The sequence below is a fragment of the Balaenoptera musculus genome, chromosome 2 (assembly GCF_009873245.2).
Source record: "Balaenoptera musculus isolate JJ_BM4_2016_0621 chromosome 2, mBalMus1.pri.v3, whole genome shotgun sequence".
Lineage (NCBI taxonomy): Eukaryota > Metazoa > Chordata > Mammalia > Artiodactyla > Balaenopteridae > Balaenoptera > Balaenoptera musculus.
Genome location: NC_045786.1, coordinates 43,816,422 through 43,842,932, shown reverse-complemented (window position 1 = coordinate 43,842,932; position 26,511 = coordinate 43,816,422). Strand labels below are relative to the sequence as shown.

Here is a 26,511-nt window from a genome sequence, read left to right as displayed (position 1 = left end):
CATATATATATATATTCTTTTTCAGATTCTTTTCCATTGTAGGCTATTACAAGGTACTGAATATAGTTTCCTGTGCTATACAGTAGGTCCTTGTTGTTTATCTATTTTATATACAGTAGTGTGTATCTGTTAATCCCCAATTCCCGATTTATCCCTCCCCACCTTTTCCCCTTTGGTAAGCATAAGTTTGTTTTCTATGTCTGTGAGTCTATTTCTGTTTTGTAAATAAGTTCATTTGTATCGTTTTTTTAGACTTCACATATATGCAGTGTTTTTAACAACTGAGATAACTGAGAACACTTAAAATTGGGAGTCTTCACATCAAAATCCAGATCTACTTTTCTCAACAGATGGGAATACTGGAAACGCAGTGCCTCTATAATGAGGGGGGAGTAGGGGGGGCGGGGAGCTGGGTAGCCACCGTCCCATCTCGTCTGTGTTTGTGAGTGCCAATCCTCGTGTCTCCTTGACTCCAAGACTGAGCGTTGGCTGCCATTTGTCACCGTGTTTGTTCTAATGTTTACATCACACCAGGCTCACTTCACTGCTTTCCTGCGCCTGTGGGCTCTGGGGCGTTTGAGTCATCGCGCTTGACTGGGTGCTGGTACTGGAGCAGAGTGTCTGGCGTGGCGGGGAGGACAGGCGTCAGGTGTGGCAGCGCTGCTCGTGTACCTGGAAGTCTCTGGAACACCTGTGTTTGGGAAGGCTTGGCCGGAGCCCTGTTAGAGCTGGGCTGCCTGAGTTCCTGAAGCTCTCACTGCACTAGAGGAAAGTGCTTTTGTCTCATGTAACCGAGAGTCTCAAGTTGCCCATCTGGAGCGGAGCCAGATGAGATTCAGATCACGCTGGTGTTGGGCTCGTTTACACTGCTTTAAAAGGATGGTGATGGGTAGAGCGCAGGGGCTGTGCCCAAGGCAGGAAAGGGAGGAGGCTGGTGCTCGGGAATTGTACCCTGGTCGCCAGCCTTGGGTTTGCCCCCGAGCCTGGGGCCCATCCCAGGTCATCGCCCCTTCTTGGGAGACATGGCGCTGTTGTCACTGGCTCTTCGGCACCTGCTTCCCTACATGGTGAGGCTGCACAGTGGGTTTTGGGGTCGTATTCTTTCTCCAAGTTTGCTTGGTTTTCTAGGGAAGGCTCAGTTTTGTCATGTTCTGCGGGGGAAGATGCAGGGTAGAGATCGGAGGTTAAAAACAGGAAAGGCCCCTGTCCTCAGAGCATTGGAATCTTCGGCCGGGCGGGAAGGCGGGCAGCTAACTCACAGCAGCTGCTTGATTCGATCTCTCCCCTACACATGCCGTTTTCATCTTCTTTATTAATTTTCCAAATGTCAAAGGTAACATGCTCTTTGGAACGAGTAGTGTGGTTTCAACAGAAAGCTGGTCCTTGAGCCACAGAACTACTTTAGTCGGCTTCACAGTGAAAACAGCTCAGGTGGAGGAAAGGCCAGAGACGCTGGGTTTGGCTCCTAAAGTCACCAGGTGAGCAGGAGACGGCAGGCAGCCTCTGGGTGGGACAGGGGGGCCCCCAGGGCCTCTCCAGGAGAAGGGTCTCCTGTCCGAGAGGCAGGCCTGACACACACGTGGTCTGTTTAAATTTTTATCTTAATTACCTTCTTTGAATTTTATTTATTTACTTGTTTGTTTTAAAAATAGCTCATATATTCACATGGTTTGAAATTCACGAGGAACCAGAGGGTATAGTGAACAATCTCCTTCTTAGCCCAGCCTGCCCTTCAGCCTCCCAGCTTCCTTCTCCGGATGCTGTCAATTTCTTGTGACTCTTTCCAGAGAGATTTTATTAAGTATAGAAATGAATGAATGTGATAGATACACATACATGCATATATATCTATCTTTCCTGCTCTTAATGACAGCTTTATAAGATGTAATTCACATGCCATACAGGTGTCCCATTTAAAGTGTCCAAATCATGGTTTTTAGTACATTCACAGAGTTGTTGTGCACCATCACCCCAGTCAATGATAGAAGACTGTTGTCATTCCAGAAAGAAACGTGAGCTCGTTATCGGTCACTCCCCATCTCCCTCCCAAGCCCCACCGCGGTGAGCTCTGCCACCTGAACCCTAGCTGCACCGGGCAAGTGGGTGACGTGGATACGAAATTCGGGTTCAGGGTGAGGGACTTGCCAGGAGGCTCACAGACAAAGGAGTTGCAGGGCTGAGATGGAATCGCACCCCTGGACGTGGAGCCTATGGGTCTGACCGCCACACCTGCAAACTGAACTACTGACAGCAAACTAACCCGTCCGGCTTTGCATTGTTTTGTGTCTCTTTGCAGGGGAGGGTGGGGAAAGCAGGCCCCTCTCCACGTGGGTCCTCTGGGCTCCCGCTCTGCTCCCCACCCTCCGTGTCTGCCTGGGCCGTGCGCCGGGGCGCATTGGGAAACCAGTTTCCGACCAGCTGTTGAGCGGGCCTTTGAGTAAACAAACCCTCTGGCTCTAGGATTACATTTCAGAGTAAGAGAATTTGAACTTCTCTTCTGTCTAGTTAGTTAGAAATGTTTGTTTTGGCCCCAGTGGAACGATCCTTTGTCTCTTCTCCAGCTTCTCTGGTCTTGCTGGGTCCTGTGAAGCACAACGTGGGCATTTACTTAAAACCACCCTTTAAGTAAATGCCACCGTCTCTTCGTGGAGGCCACTTGGTTTAACGGGACCTTGTACTAGAAAAGAAAAATTACGGCGAAGGGGCCATGCTGTTGCAGATGGACCAGCAATATCTTTTCCCTTCCTTCTTCCCTGAATCTCCCCCTTCTTGGGCACGGAGCGCTGTGACAGTTGTGGCAAAGCTGCCTTCCTGCTTGTGCCTCCCACCCACCCCCGGGTAGGCGAGGAAGCAGGGCTGTAAGTAGAAACACGGGGATAGGAACCCAAGTCTGACTCTAACCTGGGGCTCTGTCTAGAACCAGTTGCTTCTTTCTCAAGCTGTGTCCTCGAGGCTGACGCACTGCCCCCCTGGGGACACTTGGGTGACTGCAGATTCTCTGCAGCTGTGTAGCCTTTGCATTTTCCTCAGACCGGAATGCTGGTGAACAGCCCTGTGGGAAGATCACCAGGATGTTTGTCGTCTCGGAAAACCTGTTCACAGGTCGCCCTGAGTGAAAACTTTCACGATGTTGTCACTGAGGTGCGTTATATGTGTGGTTCTTTGTTTCTAGAACCAGAAACAGGGAAGAGTCCTAGGGTTTTAAAGGATTTGACAAAATGGGAAAATTATACTTACATGTGGAAGGTTTGCTGTTAAAATGTGGGAGAATCCTGAGATGGTGTTTATCATTACAGCCATGCCTTTTTTCCTTTGAGACCCTGTGACAACGGTTAGGGTTCCTTTGTTTGTGTGTGACAGAAAGCCCTGACCAGACTGGCTTCGGTGACAAAGAGAGTAGCATCGTTGGTGTCAAGGAGGGCTGGCATCATAGTAGATTTGGAGCCTGGTCTCTCCCTCCAATCTGTCCTCTACCATGTTGGCTTTATTTTCCATTTCTAGAAGGTGGCGATGCAGCTCTCACCTGGGTGATTTACTGACCCCCTTCCTGCCTGCCTAGCAAAGATCACTGGCTCCGATTAGTCCCATATACTCCCCCCAACCTCCCAGCCATGGCCCCAGGGGTTGCAATACACTGATTTTGACTCAGGTTTAAGTCCCATGGTCCACTTCTGGAGCTGGGGGTGTGGCCAGTGGTCAGACCTCCTCACCCACGGGGACCATGGGGAGGGGGATTCACCTAGGATACAGATGCCCAAAGGAGGGAGGAGATGGAGGCTGGCCTGCCCCAAACCAACATGTGTCCTGAGGGAGTCACCGTTAGAAAGAGTTTATGAGAAGTCTGCCCAGATCAATTTGAAATAGGAATGTGTGAGCTGTGGTAAGCGACAAGTTCCAGAAAGTTTGTACCAAGGGCAAAGAGTTTCTTGGTGTTAAAGATAAGTGGAGGCGGAGTCTAGTGGCGGTGTGGAGTGGGCTTGCAGAGGGAGTGAGTGGGGGAACTGGCACCTTGCCTCTTGGCCGGCACGAGGTGGTTCAAAGTGAGCCTCCAGGAAGGTTCGTGCTGGCGCAGCCCTTGGTCCTTGGTCCTGGGGAGATCGACCTCTCTGAGCCTCAGTTTCCTCGTCTGGAATACAGAGATAACAGCGCTGCCTTATAGGGTGATTTATATGTTTTGCATGCGATCTTACATGTAAATTGCTTAGCTGGCACCCGGGAGGAGCTCAACTCTTAGGGACTGCTATTGATCAGAAAAGATGCGTTAGAGCATCCACACTCAGAAGAGACAGCAGGACTCGGTGAGGTCACATAGGCTTCGAACAAATCTGTTTTCCCCTTATCTCACGTCTTCCTCTCCGAGGCAGGGTGTCTCTGTTCTCTGACCCAGGACAGTGAGGCTCGGGAATCTAAGGGTCTGCGGGAAATGCTGATCGACTGTTCATGCATTTCCCAGCTTCTGACTCACACATAGCTAGTAAAGGAAGGGCTCACCTTTTAATTTGAAAAATACATGAGGTGAGGCCCCCTCCACCCATCCCACCCCACGCGACTCCAATCACACATGTGGTTTCTCTCTGGCGCAGCCAGTCTCCTTCTGCCATGGATGAGGCTGAGTCTCTTTCAACTTCTCACAAGTCCTGGTTTTCCCTTATTAACATGTCCAGTAGTGAAACAGCAGAAAGTACTCCTTTTTTGTGAAAGGTGTTGTGGCTCAGAGAGTTGATTATTTGAAATGTAATTTCTTCAGCTCGTTGTGTCAAAACTGGTGTTTGATGCATGTATGAGGGTTCTTGCTAATGGCCTTTTGGATTAGGCAAGGTTCTGCAGAGAAATGGAACCAAGAGTGTGTGTGTGTGTGTGTGTGTGTATGCACACATACAGGCTTGAAATCCAAGAAGAGCTAAGATTTCAGTTTTAGTCTGAATGCAGGAAAAAAAAAAAAAAAAAAAGAATGATGTCTCAGCTCAAAGGCAGTCCGGCAGGAGAAATTCTCTCTCACTTGTGTGAGGTCAGTCTTTCTTGTCTATTCAGGCCTTCAAGTGATTGGGTGAGACCCACCTGAGTTGGGGAGGGCAATCTGCTTTACTCAGTCTACCAATTCCAGCGTTAATCTGAACCAGAAACACTCTCACAGACACATCCAGAAATAATGCTTGAGCCAATATCTGGGTACCCTGTGGCTCAGTCAAGTCTACACATAAAATTAACCATCACACCTTTGGTGTAATCTTGGGTTTAAAATTACCTTCTCAGGTGACCTGCTTGGAATGGCTGTCATTAAAGCAAGTAGGCCATGGTGTTCTAGAGGCTGGGCTGTGTTCCAGCTTCTCCCATGGGTAAGTGTTCAAGGGTCTTATTTTAAGCTCAGCAGGTTAATTTTCTCATCACAAGACTCTATGAACAATCAGGAAGAAGGAAGGTGATTTTATGGTTGATGGGGATCCATTTCCATGAAGCAGGGCTGAAGTCAGAGCCTCCAGAACCTTCTCCCAGGGTCAGCAGTCAGTCCCGCTCCAGAGCCAAAGACTAAGCGAGATTTCAAGTTCCAAGTGCAGGACAAGGTTTATGAATCAGATTTTGCATTTTTCTAAGCCTCATGATATTTGAAAGACAGTTACAAACAATGGTGACTCTTCATCCAGAAACCATCTGGGCGCCAGTCTCTTTGGGTGTCTACAGGAGCTTTCTCAAGCCCTCGGGTCCACAGGATGAATCCTATTCCAGAGTTCCAGATGCTTGTCCAGATGTGTGTTGGGAATGGGCAGCCCTGGCACTGGACACAGTTAACAGAAGGGCAAGTCCGGCTCCTTTGCGAAGCCAAGTGCTTCCTCTGAACAGCTGTGACCCATCAGGGCAGAGATAGGAGACTTCTGAGAAAAGTGTGATGTGTGCGTCTGTGTAGATCCGGAGCTTGAGCCTAGTCTAGAGGGCTTGGGGGGTGGGTGGTTTTCCTTGTGGCTTAGTCTTGGGTTGCTTGTGGCATATGGAGCTGTTTCTGGGCTTAAATTTCCCCATCCATATTGGAGATTGAATTGGTCAGGGATTATGTCATCTGGGGCAGAACACTAAGATCTATTTTACTCCTTTGTGGGGAGGTGGAGAGAAAACAAGAATCTGTTGATTGTGAGAATCTGGACCAGTGGTATTTATAACGTAAGCATTTACGCTCCCGTACAAAGCCTGCTTCCAAAATACTGTTGTCCCGTGGCCACTGGGTAGGTGACTGGCTGTGGCCCTCTTACCTCTTAACCACCTGGCTTGGTGTTCGCACCGTGTTTGAAATCCACGCAGTTTCACACCCACACCTCTGCGTGTGTGCGCGCGCGTGCCTATGATGAAAGCAGAAAGGACAAATTGCTTTGTAATGAGGCTAGGGGATTATCAGGCTTTATAGCTGATTTCCCAAAGTCTCTACACAAAGAACCACGAGGAGTAGGTACTATAGGTTGTATAGGTTGCTTTATGCCAAAGGTATAGATAAATATTTATATTTTCTATGTAAACAATCCTTTCACAAATCATGTCTTTGATAAATAATATTAGGTAAGAAAAGAGCAAGTTGCTGTTGCTAAGAAACTCTTACTTGACGGTGAACTTCTGTTTTCATTGTTTTGCAAACTTCTTGAGGAGTTTCTGTGTGCTGGGGACAAAGAGACCCGACATGTGTCTTTGATGTGGTCTCCATCTGGGTACGGCTTACAGTCTGCAGGAAGCATGTTTAGAGAATATGATTCTTCAATGCCCCATTTATGATTTTGGGGGTTTGGCTGGTTTCTCATAGACAGTTTCAAATATTTGTTAAAAAGGAGGGACATCAGAGAATACAAGGCATTTGGGCAAAAGTTCAAAATAGTGCAGAAATAAATGCTTAGAGCATCAGTAGTCATAATAACAATATTGTTCCCTGTGGCATCATAAACTTTCAGCTGTGCCCTGATCAATGTCTTGTGCTTCATGCAGAGGGTCTGACACTGGAGATGGAAAGGCTTGCTCGGCACTTTCCCCGTGGTCCCCAGTGACCGTCCACCATCCCAGAGGTAAAAGCATAGGGTTATAACTCCCAGTGCTCATAAATCCTTGTGATGGAAACAATACTCATTTGTACAAGTCCTTGTCATGTGAGAGAGGCTGTAGCACGTTTAACTCCTATTTGTTGATTATTTTCGCAGACAGTCATTTTTGCCGAGAGCTTGCTGTGTGTAGGCTTGTTAAATGCCTCATCTCACTTAATCCTCCCTCGCCCGTGAGGGACAGATACTATTCTCATCCCATTTTATTTATGAGGAAACTGAGGCCTAGAGAGATTGACTGACTTGCCCATGATCACACAGGTAGAAAGTGGGCAAGCCTGCGTTCTAATCCACCTGGCTGGCCCATGGGGCAGGGCACACAGTGCCAGGCTGTGACGCCTGTGCTTGGAGCAGTGACCTGCCAACACGGCAGGGCTGGGATGAGGGTGAGGGGCATCATGCCAGCCCAGGGGCAGGGCTGAGTTCCGTCCATGTTGAACATTTTGATCTTTTGCTCATCGTGGATTTTTTTTGCATTAATTTTGCCTTTTAAAATCTTGCATTTGGGCATTATAGATCTTGATCACTGGGTTTTACGGTGCTTTGGGCAGGTGTGGGTGAGGACCACGAGGGTTGCTGAGGTCAGGACCCCGCCCAAGGTCCCATGGCCGGAAGTGGAGGAGCTGGGGTATTTGCCAGATCTCCTGGGAGTCAGGCTGGGGGCAGCAGCGTGGCTTACCCCAGTGGGCATCGCTGAGTTCTCAGGAATGTGCTTCCCCTCTTCCAGGTCGGGGAAGAGGCTGAAGAAGACCCGCAAGTATGACATCATCACCACTCCGGCTGAGCGAGTGGAAATGGCCCCGTTGAACGAAGAGGATGACGAGGACGAGGACTCCACAGTATTTGACATCAAATACAGGTACCGGGTGGGAACAGTGGCTTTCTCCTGGGCTCGCTGGCTTGGGGAGGTGGCGCGGTTCACCTTTGAAGACAGTGAGTGGCCAGGCGTGTATTCTTGTTCTTTGGCTAAGTCTTTGACCTTGGGGCATTCTGCTTATGGGGGGAACTGCTTTGATCCCTCCCAGGAATGCACAGCACCCAGAAAGCCAGCAGGGAAGTGCTTGCAGGGAAATGCTTATTCTCAACTCTTTCCTGATGCGAACCCTTGAGAAGTCAGCTTTGTGGGAGCGAAAGGAGGGCTGAATTTCGGACAATGAGCTTGTCATGTACAGACTCTGGGGAATCTAGTCCAAGCAACCGCCATGTACCACACGCCATGCACACAAATGGAAACTTTTTTTTCAACCTTGCTTAGTTGGTAATGGAGAGCATGGGGTGGGGGTTACTCCTTGGATGGAATTTACTGCTGAATTCCAAAGGCAGGTGTGTTTCTTTAAGGTGGCCAGTAGGAAAGTCAGAATGACTTTGTGACTTCAGGATTGTAGTTTGGACTTTGGCTTCTTTTGGGATATACTACTTTGGGTATGTGAGATTCTCAGTGTTAGAGCTGGGGGCAAGTGTAATTTAGGGATGAGGGCTTGGAGGCCCAGAGAGGGGCCATGGGTTGCCCAAGGTCACAGTTATTAATGGCAAAGATGAGACACAAATCCAGGCTGGACCCTATCCGGAGATTCCTCCCTCCCCACCAGGGTCCTCCAGAGAAACAGAATCAATAGGATATACACATACAGAAAGAGATTTATTATAAAGGTCCAAGTCTGAAGGCCTGAGAACCAGGAGAGCCGATGGTGTAAGTTCCAGCGAGAGTGCAGGAGAAGACCAATGTCTCAGCTCCAACATGGTCAGGCAGAGAGAGCGAATCCCCCCTTATTCTGCCTTTTGTGCTATTCAGGCCCCCAGTGGGTTGGATGAGGCCCACCCATGCCAGGGAGGGCGATCTGCTTTACTCAGTTTACCCAGACAATTGTTAATCTCAGCCGGAACACCCTCCCAGACACACCCAGACTAATGTTTTACCAAATATCTGGGCACCGTGTCACCCAGTCAGGTTGACCCGTAAGAGTCGCATCACACACAGCTTTTCTGTACCTCCTGACTTGTCCTTTTCCAGCACAGCCTTGAGTATTCTTGGCTATAATGGAGTTAGATTCAAGAAAACAGTGTGTGGGATTTCGATTAGAACTGCATTGACTCTGTAGATTGATTTAAAGAGAATCAGCCCTTTATGCTAAGTGAAATAAGTCAGACAGAGAAAGACAAATACTGTATGATATCACTTATGTGTGGAATTAAAAAAAATACAGCAAACTAGTGAATATAACAGAATAAAAAGAAGCAGACTCACAGATAGAGAGAACAAACTAGTGGTTACCAGTGAGGAGAGAGAAGTGGGGAGGGGCAAGATAAGGGTAGGGGATTAAGAACTACAAACTATTCTGTATAAAATAAGCTACAGAGATATAGTGTACAACATGGGGAATATAGCCAGTATTTTATAATAACTATAAATGGACTATAACGTTTAAACATTTTGAATCACTATATTGTACACCTGTAACTTACATAACATTGTACGTCAACTGTACTTCAATAAAAAAAAAAAAGAGAATCAGGCCCTTTATGTTGACTCTTCCCATTCATGAACATGGAATAACTTTCCATTGATTTAGGTATTGTAAAAGATGTCTTTTAAAAACTTCTCCATAAATGTATTATAAATTTTTGCTAGATATATTCCCAGGTGTTTTACATTTTGAGATATATATATATATATATGTGTTTTTTTTTTTTTACTTTATTTAAAAAAATATTTTTTGGGAGGTAGCATGTATCTTTTTAAATTTTTTTAAAAATTTTTATGCAGCAGGTTCTTATTAGTTATCTATTTGACACATATATATGTCAATCCCAATCTCCCAAATTTTTTTACTTTAAAATACTGTTTACTTTAAAAAATGATTTTATTTATACTCAGGTCTGAAAAATAATGCCTGTATTATCATGTTCACGTACATACCAATATTGGAAACAGAGTTTGTTAACAAATCACACCTAAATTTTATGAAGAACGCACAACATTGACATGGATTGGTTATAGATAGAGTGGAGGAACAAACCATTAGCTATGATTTGCAGTTTAGGTAGAGAGCAGCCCCCTTTGAGAAGAATCAAAACAATTACTAACCTGCACCCATACTGCAAAATACTATGTACATAAGAAAGTGATTATACTGATTTTATTGCTAAGCCATTTTATCGGTCTCACATTCAAGGCACAGAAATGAAACAAAATGTGAAGACCACAATGTCCTCATTATGAGTCACAATGGAAAGGCTCAGCTGCATCCTGCAGGCCTGGGGTTCTTGTACAACAGGGAGCCCTTGATGGCTTAAGTGGATCAACGGACTGTTTTGATTTTGAGCCGTGGGATGGGATCTCATCCATATTTGGTGTGTGAGCCAACTCCACGGGGGCTAGGATAGATGGAACCATTTTTGTGGTAGCCTCAGACCCAACTACATAAGAAAAGACCCTAAGCAAAGAAATATCACTGTCTGTCCAGAAAGTCTAACTGTTGACTCTTTCTTGAGTATAAGCTGGAAAAGGGGCCCCTCTAGAGAATCTGGATACAAATATTATTGTGGTTCAAAGACTGCTGGTGGAGGTCGTGTCTGGTGTCACAAAGAGGAGGAAAGTATTGAAACCACTGTCAGATTAAGAACCTTCCACAACGAGTCTCAGTTCTTCAAATAATGGAGCAAGTTCCTTTCCTAGGAACAGTTAGCGCTGTACTGGCGTTGCTCCTGGCTGTGAAACTCACCATCAAAGGCAAATGATTTCAAAATTAAAACTTTTTTTTTTTCAGTTTTATTGAGATATAATTGACATACAGCACCGTATAAGTTGAAGGTATACAGCATAATGACATACATATATTGTGAAATGATCACCACAATAAGTTTAGTTGGCATCTAGCACCTCACATAGTTACAAAAACATTTTTTTTACCTTGTGATGAGAACTTAATAGGATCTACTCTCTTAGCAGCTTTCAGATCTATCATACAGCAGTGTTAACCTGTAGTCATCATGTTGTACATTACATCCCCGGGAGGTATTCACCTTGTAACTGGAAGTTTGTACCTTTTGACCACCTTCACCCAATTCCTCCATCCCCAACCCCCTGCCTCTGATAATTGCAAATCTGATCTCTTTTTCTATGAGTTTGGTTTTTCTAGATTCCACGTATAAGTGAGATCGTACAGTATTTGTCTTTCTCAGCCTGACTTATTTCATTTAACATGATGCCCTCGTGGTCCATCCATGGTATTGTAAGTGGCAGGATTCCCTTCTGTTTTATGCTGACTAGTATTCCATTGTGTGTGTGTCTGTGTGTGTGTGTATTTCACATTTTCTTTATTTATTCATCTGTTGTTGGACACGTAGGCTGTTTCCATGTCTTCGCTCTTGTAAATAATGCTGCTGTGAACCTTGGGGTGCAGATATCTCTTCAGCATAGTGATTTTGTTTCCAAAGGCAAATGATTACATGGAACTACCTGGTAGGTGTTAAGGTAGCAGGTAATACTTTTGCTGTTTGAGAGTCCGAGCTTGCTCCCTGGTCTGTTGCAATGCTCTGGAGCATTTTTGTTGGCCACTGTAATAATGGGCCCTCTATCTCTATGTGACACAGCGATAGCACGGGACCCTTTCACACATGGTAATTTTTAATACAGGAATCACTTAAGGTCCCCCAGACACCTCCATGCCTCTCCTCCACCCCGATTCTGGGCAGAAACTCAGGACTCAGCAAGTCCATTCATATTAGTCTTTCATCCCAGATCATCCACGGTAATGACCCCTGTATCCCACAGGATCAGTCTCCACTCCCGGGTTTCTGCTTCTGGGGCTGCTGGCTTCTCTCTGCTGTCACTTTGGGGACAGCTTCAAAGACAGGTTCCTCTGCAAGCCACTGCCACATGACTCATGACCTCAATCTGATCTCTTTTTTTTAAAAAATATCACTTTCTTACTTTCTGTTCATGGTGTCTAGAAATGCAGTTGATTTTTAAAAAATATTGATTTAAAAAAATCCAGTAACCTCATTAAACTCTTATGAATTCTAGTAGTGTAAATGTGGATCTTTTGAGTTTTCTATGTAGATATATCACTTGAGACTAATAAGACTGCCTCCCTTCCCCCCAGGTCCTTCAACATTCTATCTCTCTCTTTTTTAAGCCTTTTTATACTCACTTTTGGCCTCTAAGTCATTGTTAAATAGAAGTGATGATAATAGGCATCCCGTCTTGTTTTTGATCTTAAAGGGTGTGCTTTCAATATTGACACTAAGAGCAGTGTTTGCTGTAGGGTTTTGTAGATTTTTTTTCCCCAGGAAGCTTCCCTCTATTCCTAGTTTGCTAATGTCAAATTTTATTAAATTCTTTTTCTAGCTCTGTTGAGAATATTATACTTTCTCCTTTAATCTGTTAAGGTGGTGAACTTATATTCATTGATTTTTTTTTCTAATATTAAACCAACTTTGCATTCCTGAGATAAAGGAGCTTGGTCATGGTCATGTTACCTTTTTATTCACATTGCTACATTCAGTTTGCTGATATCTTGCTTAGGACTTTCTTGTTTCTCTTAGTGACTGAGATTGGTTTGTCATTTTCCTGTTTTGTAATATCCTTGTCAGGCTTTGGTAGAAGTTTTACTAGCTTTATAAAACAAGTTAGGTCTGTTCCTTATTTTCCTTTTCTCTGGAATAGTTAGTATCAGATTAGAATTATTTGTTTCCTAAATGTTTAGTAGAATATGCTAAAACTGGCTGGACCTTGATGCTTTCTTTGTTTGAAGATTGGAAAACACTGTTGATGTCCAATTCTTTGAATAGTCATAGGACTATTTAGTCTTTATTTCTTCTTGGGTCAGTTTGGATGGGTTGTATGTTTCTGGGATTCTGTCCATGTCGTGTAAGTTTTCAAATGTATTGTCCTAAGGTTATTCACAACATTCTCTTTTTATCATCTTTTTATTCTTTGTCAAATGTGTAGTTGTGGTCCCCTTTTCATTCTTAATATTGATTCTGTTTGCCTTTTCTCCTATTTCTTGATCAGTCTTGCTGGACGTTTAATTTTATTCATCTATACAGAGAGCCAACTTTTGGTTTATTTGATCCTCGCTATTATGTTAGCATTTTCAATTTCGGTTGATTTCTGCTCTTCTTCCTTAAGCTTTCTTTGAGTGCGTTCTTTTTTTCTAACTTCTTCCATTGCATATTTAGCGCCTTCATTTTCATCCTCCTTTTCTGGTGTAAGCATTTATTCTGTAATCTTATCTACTTCAGCTGCCTCCCACAGGCTTTCCTTATCACTGCCAGGCGCTATCCTGCTTCCCTGTTTGTTGTAAAGGACGGACTTCAAGTGGTTCATGTGAGAAGTTGGTGCTGTTTGTGAGGATGTGAGTGAACTTGGGGGTGAGTCACTGGACACAAAACCACTCTAGTCCTCGGGACCAAAGATGATTGACCATTTAAAAAGACCAGGTCATAGCTTTTATTACAAATGTAATATATGGTATAGAAATTACGGATAAGAAAAAGGGAAAATAAAATCACCTTTAATCTCACTACTTAACGATAACCACTAGAGTGTGTGTGAGTACGTACCCGTGGAATTTTCTTTTTTTACAGAAATAGGACCATGTTACACGTGCTGCTTTGGAACATTTTTCCACCCGAACAGCATATCACAAACGACTTTTCAGGTCAATACATTTGAAAGAACAAGAATTTTAAGACCCATTTTATGTTGGCTTTAGCGTTTTTGAGAACTGCTCTGTCTGCACATGATAATCTGTTCACAGGTCCTCGTCTTTCCTGTTTAGAGATGGCTCAAGTAAATTTTTTGGTTCCCCCTGGGAGACAGACTACATTTAAATCGGATGTGGCTGAATCATGGCCTTGGGTGGTTTTATGAGTGAGTGCAAAGAGGGAAGTCACGTTTTTGGCGCCCGGGCAGTAAGGCCGTAACCTGCCTTGTATTACACGTGCAGCTCTCTGATAACATCTTCTGCCTTAGAGCCCGTGAGCATCAGCCAGGCAGGAAGTGGGGTGGAGAGAAGGCAGGCAGGGCAAGGCTTCCGTGGGCAGCCCTCCTCCCAGGCTCCCATGCCACTGGGATGTCACAACGCATGAGGTAAGGCCTCCGATGTTTAGGGCCAGATGTGGGGAGGGAAAAGAGTCTGTGGAAGTGAGTTTCCAACTCTGTACTTAAAAAGGCTAATTGGAAGAGGGAAATGATGGCTAAATGGAGTACAGAGACCCCTGGGGTTTTGAAATGGTTCCGTATTTCAGAAGGCGTGTGCATCCTGGCTGCATGTGTTTTGAGCTTGGTTGGCCTAGCGTGCAGATGTGGCTGATGTCGTGGACCTCTGGGCCTCCCTGGTTTATCACCGGAGCCTTCTGTGGCACCCTCCAGGTGTCCCCTGAGGTGAGGCAGATGCCGCTCTTCCTGCTGTTTGTCTGGTAGGTGGCACCAGAAGCCGTGACAAGCGCAGCCCAAAGGTGTGCTGCTGGGAGAACACGCAGCTCCTGCCACTCCTGGTCTCCAGGCGTCGGGAGGGAGGGTGGGCTTGGTGCCCCTGCTTCTTAGGTTTGGAAAAGACGTGGCCCGTGGGGTGCAGATGTGTGCCCCAGAAATGCCTGACTCCCACCCTCTTGTGGATAGGGCTTCCGGAGGGAATATAATTAGAAACAGATGAGATGTCCCCCGCACCTCTGGGGGCTGTGCCTGGCATCTTGGCTTTAGAACAAAAGGCGTTTGGTGGCTGTTTGCAGCCAGCGGCCCCTGGAGGCTGTGGTGGGAGAGGGAGAAAACGGACTTGACTTGCTTATCCTAGACTGAGGCCCGAGGTCAGGGTCCCCATGGCCACCCTATGGCACAGACAAAGCTAAGGCCCTGCTAAGCACACTCAGGGCAGTGACTTCTAGAATCCTTGAGCTCGGAGGGCCCTTCAGCCCGTCCCACGCTCCCTCATCACCTGAGGACGAGGAGTGAGGCTGCTAGGAGCGTCAGCGTGGGGACCGCTGCAGAGGCAACGGGTACCCTGAGCTTCTGGGGCCTGGAAGGAATCAGAGGGGACCTGGTGATCTGCAGTCTCCCCAGGGTGGCTGCAGCATCCTCCCTGGACCTGAAACGGCATCAGAGGCCATCCCCAAAGCAGTTTGAATAACTCTCTGCCAGCCCTCTTGCTTTGTAGAATGCTGAGCTTATGTGTTATATATAAATGGGCATCTCCTGAGGCATTTTTGTTTCTCTGAAAACCAATATTGGCATTCTGGGGGCAGTTCTCAGCTAAGGCATCGTGCGCCTTAAAACTATTTGAGTTTTATATCTATGAGGAGGGAGACTATGCAAACAGGAATTTGTGTGGCGATGAAAATTTACTGCTAGGTGATTCTGTTTTTCATTGAAGTATAGTTGATTTACAATGTTGTGTTAGTTTCAGGTGTACAGCAAAGTGATTCAGTTACACATATATATATATATATATCTGTTCTTTTTCAGATTCTTTTCCCTTACAGGTTATTACAAAATATTGAGTATAGTTCCCTGTGCTATACAGTAGGTCCTTGTTGGCTAACTATTTTATATTGATATATAGTAGTGTGTATATGTTAATCCCAAACTCCTGATTTATCCCTCCCCACCTTTTCCCCTCTGGTAACCATAAGTTTGTTTTCTATGTCTGTGGGTCTATTTCTGTTTTGTAAATAAATTCATTTGTATCATTTTTTAGATTCCACATATAAGTGATATCACACGGTATTTGTCTTTCTCTTTCCGACTTACTTCACTTAGTATGATAAGCTCTAGGTCCATCCATGTTTAAGTGAATCTGACTTAGTTTCCTGCCTACATGGACACACAGTTTATAGTGCTGTGTAAGGATCAGGCAAAGAAAAGGGGGAAAAAAAGGAAAACACACAAATAATCCTAACTAGCAGTGCTTTTGTAAAAGCTAGCCATGTTATTCAGTTGTTCTTTTTTGTGTTCGATGTCCTGGGATGCAAGTGGGAAGACTGCCGAGGGCCCCCCGGCACCTGGTGGTGTGGTCCTCACGTCTGTCTGTCTCAGGAGAACTCACACACGTGGCCCGGCTTCCTCCCTCGGCTTCTCCATTCCGTGGCTTCTGTGCCGTCTTCCTGAGGTGTCCTTGTCTGCTGCACCAAGGGGTCAGCTGCCAGTGTGCAGGACAGGTGCTGAGACAGGTGCTCCCGTGTGGAAGTCTCTTTCTGCCGACAGACAAACTTCTTGTAAAACATGGGACAGGGACAGGTTGGGGCATGTCCCTCTCCTTCTCTGGGATGGCTGTAACCCAATGTCGCTGTACAGGACACTTGCAAATCTGAAGGGAATAAGCATGGGTCATGGCACCTAAACGTGCCTTTACTTCACCTGGAGTTTCCAGGGAGTGTGGGAGCGGGGTCTGCATGGACCACCTTTCTGGTTAATCTTAGTGACAAAGCAGGGATGTCAATAGCAGTTTGGCTGTTCTGGAGGAGGGAAAGGGCCCAGAGAGCCCTCGTAGAAATCTCTGCTTGTCACCTTCTGCGTGCGCCCAGCTCACTGCGAGTGCAGGACGGGTAAGCCTGGCCCTGCCCTCGGGGAGCTTGTACTGAGGTGGGGGGTCCAGGAACACGGACTCTTATAAGAGGACCTGGTAAACGCCACAGGGAGGAAAGAACAGGGTGCTGTGGGGAGCCAGCAGGGGCACATCACCCTGGCACCTCTTCCCAGAGGAGATGAAGCTTACAGGGGGTTTGGAAGGAGCAGGGAGAGAGCCAGGAGCAGATCGACGGGCAGGGAGGAGTGAGGGCATTCGAGGAAAAAGTAATAGCATGTCGACAGGTGCCAGTTTGAGCGGGTGTAGGGCTAACCGGGTGAGCTGCAGCTATGAGCCTGTCCCCCCAGGACCCTTCCCAGGGGAGAGCCCCAAAGCTTCATGGCCTCAGGGGAACAGTGGGATGAAAAGAAGAGAGCCGGGACTTTACAACCTGCCTCCTCACCCCAGTCCCCCTGTCGGTTTTCCCCAGAGCTTCCCGAGTCACAGTCACACCAGAGAGTCTGAAGGGCAGCCAAGCACACTGCTCAGACTTGAGATCCAGAGCTGGTGACCTCCGAGGTGCTGGCACGCGCCCAGAGCAGCTGCTCCCCATGGGGCGGGCGAGCGGGTCTGTTTTCTTTTTCCAGGAGCAGCCCTGGAGATTTAGTTCTGCTGAGGAGGGAGCCTGAGGAATGAGATGTGCTTGATGGCTCGTGGTGGGCTCCCCTCCTCCTGCTCCGTCTCTACCCACTGTGTGTGTGTGTGTGTGTGTGTGCGCGCGCGCGCGCGCGTTTATTCCTGTAAGCACAAGGAGTCAACAGCTGCACACAGGGGGAATGGGGTGCAGGCAGGGAAGCTGGCAGAGCATCCCGGGGTGTGCCCTTGGGGCATCCGGAAGATGCAGTTCAACAAAATAACAATCTTGGGACACCTGCAAAGGTGAATTTTCAGTGCGTTGGCGGTTATGTAAAGTTCACATCTCTGCGAATTCTGACGGTCTGCTTTTTCCAGATTCAGCAGGCTCACGGTAGTCTGCTTTTGTTCATATGCACACCTGCTCTGGGTAGCTCTTGGGAATCGGGTCCCTTTACTCTGGTCCGATTCTTGATTTTTGAAAGCTTTGCTGCTCCGTCTCCAGTCCCCTGGCCGCGACCCCTCATGCTCGACATTGAACTTGCAGCAGGATGCAGGGGAAGGCCTGACTGTGAGGTCAAGGCCGCTGGGAGTCTTAACATTTGAGGTCCTCAGGCTGCATCTGTAGAGTGGGGGTGTCTGGGATCCGTGGATGTCAGTAAGCGGGGATGAGCCCCCCTCTTCCTAGCCCAGAGGAGGGGGCATGTGGGTGAGCCAAGAAAGCCAGCCTTCACAGCGTGGACATGGCCGTGGGGATTTATCTTTTTCTTCCTCTAATCTGTTGAACAGGGGACCCTAGTGGTCAATATGAGGATACCCATGTCTATTTTTTTTAAATTTGGAAATAATTTCAAACTTAAAAGTTGCAAAACAAAAACAGTAGAGACAACACCCGGATACCCTTTACCTAGATTTTCCTATTTTAAAATTTTGCCTCATTTGCCTTATGATGGCTCTGTGTGTGTGTTCAGATTTTTTTTTCTGAACCATTTTCTGAACGTTAAGTTACGTCTATTATATGTCCCTTTCCCCCCAGTACATAAGTGTGTATTTCCTAAAAATAGGATGTCCATATCTTTCAGTAATTAGTTACCTGATATTTATATTTGGGGTCATATAACGTTATGAAAAGCAGTTTATTATTTTATAAGTTCTATTAAGCCCCCACTGTTTTTCCATGTGATTATGTAATGCCCATGTTCAAACATTAATAGATGCTGGGGACCTCTCAGATTTTCCCTCCTTTTCTAAGTCCCTTTGGATGATGTCTTGAATAGATTTAGTTTTTCAACTTTCACTCATCGTACCAATATTTCTTGCACCCCCTACAACTGTCTGACACTGTGCTTGGTGCTGGGGTTTAAATGTGAACAAGCTCCGACAAGGGTCTCACCTGCAGGGAGCTCCCAGTCTACGCAAGAGACAGACACGAATCAGATAATTACACAAACCATAAGCCAGGGGCCGGCAGGCTAAGGGCCCTGGGCCAGATCGGCCCACTGCCTATTTTGGTATGGCTCCTGAGCCAAGAGTGATGTTTACATTTTTGATGGTTGGAAAAGAATCAAAAGAAGAATAACAGTTCATGACACGTAAAAATTAAATGCAATTCAAACCTCAGTGTCCACAAATAAAGTTTTATTGGAACACAGCCATGCCAGGCATTTCCAGCGGCAGGGTTGAGCAGTTGCCACAAAAACTAGAGGACCTGCAAAGTCAAAAATATTTAGTGCTCTCTGGACTTCTACAGGGAAGGTTTGCCGAGCCCCGGTGTAAACACCCACCGAAGTGCTAGGAAGGAGGATTACAAGGGTAAGAGAGGTGGTGTACTAGGGGTCTGTGTGGGGACCTAGGAAAGGATCCTGAGCTGGGAGCTGAGGGAAGGGAAGGCGTTACCTGGAGGAGTGGGTGTGCGTTCCAGGCAGCACGTTCAAAGGTCCTGGGGTTGAGGAGGGTGGCGTTTTCAAGGACTGAAAAGGCAGCTTGTGTGGCAGGAGTAGAGATGGGGGTGAGAGAGATGGAGGCGCTGCTGGAGGGGCACGGGGAGGGGTGTCAACTGCCCTGCTAGGACGACGGTGTGGCCTGGAGGATGGTCGTGGTTAGGGAGGGATCACAATGGGTGTGCGGCTCTGCCAGAGGCCACTGACTTGTTCTTCTTCTTTTAGGTAAAACCTGTTCCCCAGCGTGTTGGCATCCTGTGGCTGGTCGGCTGAAGCTGGGGGGTGTGAAGGATCTGGAAGCTGTCCTGTCCGAGGTGTTGAAACCAAAACAAACATTATTTATGAAACTCTGGCACAGTTGTGTGTAGAATGTCGGCTCCGAATGTCACTGCAGGAGACACCACCCTCTGGACGCCCCTTTAAAATGTCACCCTTTATTCCCTCCTCAAGAAGGCTTTTGCCTTGCTAAGGGGCAAGGGGAAACATGCTGGTTTAAAAAATAATTTTAAAGCAACTGCCGACAAAAGTAAAAGAGATCAGAAGTTATCAAGAACCTAAAAAAAGCCTGAAGGATATTCAGCGGCGTATTTAGGGTTTCTGACAGTCTGCTCTCCTGGATCTACGAACTTTTAGATGTCTGACCCTTTGTGGTCTTTCTGGGCTTGGTCGAGTTCTGGCCTTTCGTTGGTGGTGGCCGCGTGAAAGTTCAGAGTGCAAGGGGTCGGAGCTGCTCAACTCCTAGCAGATGTAAACACGTCCTGTGGCTCCTTTTCTTTTCCTTTTTCGAAAGGGTTCAGCAGAATTAGGCATGGCTAGCTCACAAAGAGTTCTCAATATCAGGGAGAAACCTAGACCTGTGTGTGTGCATGTGGGTGTGTGTGTGCATGTGTGTGTGTGTATGTACATGTGAGATAATTTCTCCATCTCTAAAGAGAAAAGAAAGTGTTTGGCAGCCTTTGCTTAGTAACATCCATTGTGTGTTTCTCTGCCCTGTCACCGTTCTACATTGTTGGTCTTAGAAATGGAATTTAAAAAAAAATCACTGTGATAATTTAAATGAATGGTGATTTGGTTGGCTGAACAAAGCCCACTGCCAGGGACTACGTTTGCAGTTGGTCCAGGCCAGACTGGCCTAGGAACCCACCTGGACCCAGGAGGTTACTGCAGGAAGGCCCCTCCCGCAGGTGGGTTTGGGTGGTGGCTTCTCTTGCAGCTCGAGTGCCCGACACCTGCTGGAAGCAGGGCCTCGGGCTGACTTCTCAGGATGATAGAGGCCTCCCATTTCACTGTTTCCCCCGGGTTATTTGCTGCAACGGATATCCTTCTGCTAAAGTCTCCTAGCAGCGCCTTTGGGGGCCGGCTACTCTGTTCTCTCTGGAAAGGTGTTTTGTAATTTTTTAAATCATCTCCTCTTTTCTGGCATTCTGCAGGGTTTGCAAATTTGCCTGTTTATTGTCTGCTTCACTGCTTGGGATGAAAACTCTGGCCCTTCCCTACTCGCCCCTATTTTCAGATTTTTCGGTTTCCTGAGAAGGGGCTGCCCTGCTTTGGGGTCCCTGGTTCCCAAGGCCCGCTGGGCATGGGTGCTCTGAAGCCCTGGCCCATCAGGGTGGCACTTCGGCCTCTGCAGAAGAGAGGGGCGGCCACTCTGAGGACAGTGGCCTCCTGCTCCTCGGCTCCCTCCCGTGATTTTGCTTCTTTTGTTGACTTTCCTTCTCCCTTTCTCCGCCCTGTTTGCCAGAGGGGTGGGCCTGCTTTATCTCTACCCTCCACCGTGTCCTCGTGGGCCTGGGTGGTGACTAAACGGGATGGGCCGCCTAGCAGCTGTGCGCTGTCCGGACCTTTGAACTGGAACCGTGGCTCACACTTGCCTTTCCGACAACCGCGTCTGAACCATCTGCGGAGAAGCTGGATTCTTCTGCCTGACGTATGAACGCCGGCCTCTGTCTGCCAGGTGCTCGTCACAGGGCCTGGCACAGGTGGCCACCAAGAATGACCTTCCAGATGCCACAGCTTTGGCACTAGAGGCTCTTAAATAAAAAACCCTTCTGGCGTGAGCTGTGTATGCATCAGTTTGGAGGTTTTCTGAGATGGAGGCCAGCAAGGTGCCTTCTTTTGATCAGGGATGTGGGCCCGAGGCTCAGAGGAGGGCAGAGCGGGGGGCCCGGGGGAGGTACTGGGCCTGGGTCCGAAGCCCTGGGCGCCTCAGTGCTGGGGCTCGGATCGAGCTCAGGGGCCAGGTCCCACCCAGGCCCCTCTGCCTCTAAGTCCTGCCAGAGTGACAAAGTTCTGTGGGATTCCAGAGGTGCAGAGAGAGCTGGTGGTGGTAGGGGGGCTAGAGGTCCCCTGTTGTGGGCAAGGCATTTGTGGTGACCGGTGCTGGGGAGAGTGGGGTCCCAGGCAGAGGGGAGAAAGGAGGGTGGGATGCGGAGAGGAGGCTGCAGGGGGCCTTCCTTTACCTGCATAATCCAGCTCCTCCTCTGCGAAGACAAGTTCCGTTTCTTAAAAGCAGAGTGAGTTGGGTCTCGGGGAAGCAAAGTTGGGCTGGAAGGAATATCGGACCTGGGTGGGATGACTTCCTTTCTCTAATGCCTCCTTCTTTTTGTTCTTTTCATGGGCACTTCAGAGGGGCCAACTTTGGGGTCCAAAGGGACAGCACTGTCCAAATGGATCCCACACCCCCCAGTGTTACTGCCTTCCTCCCTCGGTGAAAGATTAGATGTTCCTTAGCTGGGGGCACCCCGATTCCAAAGACCCGGTTCCCGTTCTTTTGCGAGTATTTGGGGACTTGTCAGATCACGTGTCCAGTATCGGCTCTGGAAGGTGTGACCATTATAGAGACATGATCTAGTCGGTGTCTTCTGGATTCACTTAAAAATAGGACTGGAAGTTATGAGAAAACATTTCAGACTGATTTAAGTAGCAGAATTTTGATTAAAAATGGATTTATTATAAAAGCGATGTTTTCATGGGTGACATTTTGGAAGACAGATAGTTAATTATAAAGAAGATAAAACAAGTTATCCAGATAATAATACCCTTAACAGCATTTTGATGTTACCCCCCTTCCTTCCTTCCTCCCTTCCTTCCATCATTTATCTGCATTTATCATTTGCAAACATTTATTGAACGCCCACTTACGCTGGACTCTGTGGTAATTGGAAGGCTCGAGAAGCTGAGTCTCGGGGGAAGACCAGACACGTGACCTAGAGGGATGACAGAGCATAAAGGCTGTGACAGGGATGCGAGGGCCTCAGAAGCCTTGACAAGGGAGGGGCCAGCTCTGCTTTACACTACGAGTGGCCTCTGGACTTCTGTGTGAGTGCCTTTTCATGTTTTTCTCTACACATTTGGGTCATACAACCTGATTTTTTCACTTACCATTATGAGCATTTCCTGGTGTCCACAAATATTTAAAACGGTTTTAAAAAGAGCCTTAGCACTGTATTTTGTAGAATTGCACCACTGAGGGACCCCATCTCTGATCTCTACTGGCAAAAGCAAAGAGCAAGAGAGGCCCCATGCCAAGTACAAGGAGTGAGGTCCCTGGGGTCTGAACTGGACCCCAAGGAGAGCTCAGACGACGGCTAGTTTCCTTTCCTCCTTCTCTTTCCTCCTCTTTAGACCCCTTTTGATATTTCAGCCTGAAGCCTGGGGAAGGATGAAGTCTGCCTGAGTGCAGAGCTCGGGTCACCATGGTCCAGCATCATCTCTGCTCGCGGCCAGACCCGGCTGTCACCACCCAGCTGTGTGCAGTTCTGACCCTCGGCTGTCCCCACCCTGGCTGAGCAGCTCAGTGACCGTCCTTGTGTCACTGAGTGGAACCCACAAAGGGCAGCTGCTGCCCGTGTGGAGCCTGTCCAGGGAGGGCAGAGTACGCTGGGGCTCCTGACCCGCGGCAGACCCATCAGAGCCCCACTAGCCTTCCCAGAACCGCTGTGGGCGTCACCTCAGCATGAGCCCCCAGTGGTCCTGATGTGCAGAGACGGTTCAGAAGCACTGGTCTCCCGAGTCCTGTCCTTGAAGCGGCCGTCGTGTGAGGTTTGGATTCAATTTTAGTTGTTCTCAGGTGTCTTTCCGATTGTCCCCACACCACTGACTTGGGATGCTGCCCTGGTCAGGCACTAAGTTCTATATCAGACTTTTATGTTCAAAGCTTTTGCATCTTACCTCTGTGGTATTAATGATCATCCTTGGGATGAGGTCCTAGGGCCTGGAAAGAGCCAACCCAAAGCCCGCACCCCAGCCGGGAGCACTGCCAAGCAGGAGGACGCTGGGATGTGTAGGGTGGGTGTGCAGGCTGGAAGGGCACTGGGGGGTCATGGAGTCCAGCATCGTCATTCTACGCTTGAGTAAACTTGGGCTCCCAGAGTTTATGGGAATTCCAACTGTTTCCTCCACAGGAGGGTAAATTCCCTCTGAGCCTGGAGCATCTGTACCCAGAACCCTAAGCAAGACAGGCAGAGGCCGCTGTCTTCCTCTTTCTCCCGTTTTTCCTCCTACACCTGTACCTCATGGCTTTCCCGCCCCACCTGGCGGGGGGTTGGTGGGATGCTGAGGGGTGTGTCGGGGGCACCACTCCCCCACGTCCAGACTGGAGAGGGTGTGGTGACTGCCTGCGGGGCAGAGAGTGGATTTGGACCCACCTATAAAAAAACCTCAGATTCACAGTGCCGTGCCACCGAGGGAGACCGCCGTCAGGTGTTTCCCAAAAGCAGTAAGCTCGGTGACTATGGAGTCTGAAAGCCTTGAATTTCACCAAGGGGGACGAGAGTGGCAACCCCAGAATGTTGGCCATAACCAACTGGGGCTGCTCCTGCTGGGGCTTCAGTTGCATGTTTCCTGGTCCGGAGGGCCCTGCCAGGGCACGCCCAACTGAGGGCAGGAGGAGGGGCACGGGTCCCAGTGGGCCCCACTGTGAGGTCCACGGAGGCCAAGGCAATGCGAAGATACACGAGAGCTCACCACGGGAGCCCAGAAAGAGTCAGCAGGCCTGTGGCCTGAGACTCTACATTTCCAACAAGCTCCCAGGAGAGGCCGCAACTTGAAGAGCAAGATCGTAGGTTGCCTTTTTCCTGCACCCTGCTTCGCCACCACTCATGGCTTTCTGAATTCTGGCCCTGGAGGTTTAGGCCACAGGCCCAGCATCGTCCCAGACCTGCCCCCTCTCCTGCAACAGCCCTAGTTACTGTTATGCCTCCTGGATGTCCTGGCCCGAGGGTCACCCGTGCCAACTCGTCCCAGATACTGGAGGCCAGAAAGCAAGGATGAGGATGTCACGCATGTCCTGGAGGAGAGCAGGGACGTGGTGGGGTGACAGTTTCCTCCCCATGACCAAGAGAACCACCCTGTTTGGAGGATCAGGGTTTCCGAGACCTTGGGTACCTGGGAAGACGGCCCTGATGTCTGAGGAAGGGTCAGCTAGTCTGAGAGGAGGGTTGGTTGTCAACCCACATGGATACTTGGCTCTTCCTGGTGAGCAGGAAGAAAACTTCAAAAAGTACTACAGAGTTTTCTTTCCTTCTCAGCAACCTACAGGTGAAAAAGCTCCAACTCAGGAAGAGAGGGTCTCGCCCATGAGGAGACCAGATGCCCCTGAAGGGCCCACCTGGTACCACAGGCCAGATTGTCCAAGGGGAAATCTTGCAGTGGCATCCATCCCAGCTGGCGCCCTAGTGCCCTCCAGGTGTGACAGGGGCAGATCCCAGGCAAAGTGAGCCACAGGTGGGATCGCCAGTAATCGGTGCAGCATGGAAAGGCCAGAGCTTGGGGCAGTGATGGTGGGTGAGAGTTAAAAGAAGGTGTTGCAAGACTCTAGGATCTGTGGTGTAAGAGTTTGGTTTGGGGCGAGAGAAAGACAGGATATGGTGTAATGATAGCGTTTTAGGCCAAATTTGATCACTATCTATACAGGGGAATGGTGACCACGGAGAGGATGAATACAGCAAAGTATTTGGAAACTAGCCAAGCAGTGATGCAAATTAGCTGAAGGAAGAAACAGACACAGAGGAGAGAAAGTGTTCCAGAACCTTCAATGACAACATAGAAAATGCTACAAGTTCAAACTTTGCAAGTAGAGGTGAAGAATCATGAAACGAGTGCAGGAGGATGGTAGACAGGTGGGCAGGGTATTTTAAGTGCCACAAAGAAATTCAGACGTTTGCCTGTGGGATACGCCAAATATGTCAAAAGTATGTGGGGTCTAAAATGCTGTAAGAGAAAAAATAGACGGGAGGCTGTGTAGGTTCTCAGTGGGGTTGGGAGGACAGCAGGGTGGTGGTCCCTGGAGAAGTGGGCAAGGAGGACCCACGGCAGGTGGGAGCTGCCTAGCTCAGGATCCTTGTGAGTGCCCTGAACCGGGGGGTGGAGGTGTGAATGGTGCCGAGTGGGCACTTTGGGGTGACACAAATCTCCATCCAGTGAGACATGGCTGTCTTTGAGAAGGGCAAGATGGCATGCACGCCGCCTCTGTGCACTTGACAAGACAGAGGAGGAGGGTGACAGCAAGTTCGCACACGAGGAAAGCAGCGTGAGCGTCCAGAAGTTCCCCCATCTCTCTTCCCGCAAATGAGCTCACCTGGCACATTTCTCAGCTGGTGTGCCCCAAGGCCCACCTGTTTCTCTCCGGGGTCCCCTGGGCTTCCCCTACCTCCTCCCAGCCCCTGACGTCATCCGCATCATCTTTGATGCGGGAGACATCCACGTCATCTTTGATTCAATGTCTGTCCTCCCCAGCCCCGGCCGCCCCGACCCAGATGCTCACTGGTCCTGGTCACTTCTCCAGCCTTCGTTAAGTCTCGGGACCTCCTTCCTATCCACAGCCCTGCTCCTGTCCCGCTCCTCCCTTCCGGAGCCTAAACTCCTGCAGAGTTTCCTAACGAGTCTCTTGGCCCCTAGGCGCCGCCCGCCTGCTCTGCCCACCTTCAGGGGCTGACGGGGCGGGGCTTGACCCTGGTGCTGCTTTGGTCAATAAACCTTCAGTGGCTCCCCGTTGCCAACAGATTAAAAGTCCAAACTCTTTAACTTAGCTTGGGAGGCTCTCCGCAGCCTCCTTCTCCTTTAGTTGCCCCCCCACCCCCACCAGCCCTTTTGTTTGTGTCCAGTCAACCTCCTCAATTGCTCCTGGACATGCCCCATGCCCTACCTTTCCAGTCCAGATCCAGTTCAAGCTCCACTTTTACGTGGTGACGCCAGCCACCAGGAGGGCTGTGGTGACGCTCTGAGAGGTGTCTGTTCTCTGAGGTGGCCAGGCCCCGTTGGGATTTAAGATCTAGGGAGCTCAGAGGCAAACCCCCTTTGCGTGCTTTCTTTGGAGACCTGAGGGCTTGTGACCACGGGGTCACCTTGGCCTCCTGGTTTCTG

At 48.5% G+C, this 26,511-nt stretch overlaps 1 protein-coding gene and 1 pseudogene across 1 annotated transcript in view; one reads left to right on the top strand and one right to left on the bottom strand.

Annotated features, from left to right (window-relative positions):
* FAM174B (family with sequence similarity 174 member B) overlaps positions 1 to 21,200 on the top strand; it is a 32,956-nt gene extending 11,756 nt beyond the window's left edge. The window contains exons 2-3 of the mRNA XM_036845178.1: positions 7,798 to 7,929; positions 19,375 to 21,200. Of these exons, the coding sequence (XP_036701073.1) occupies positions 7,798 to 7,929; positions 19,375 to 19,378 (136 nt within the window). The 3' untranslated portion in view covers positions 19,379 to 21,200. The remainder of the gene's footprint in view (positions 1 to 7,797; positions 7,930 to 19,374) is intronic.
* On the bottom strand, positions 10,687 to 17,189 carry LOC118891117 (annotated as a pseudogene).
* Positions 21,201 to 26,511: the final 5,311 nt, after the last annotated feature.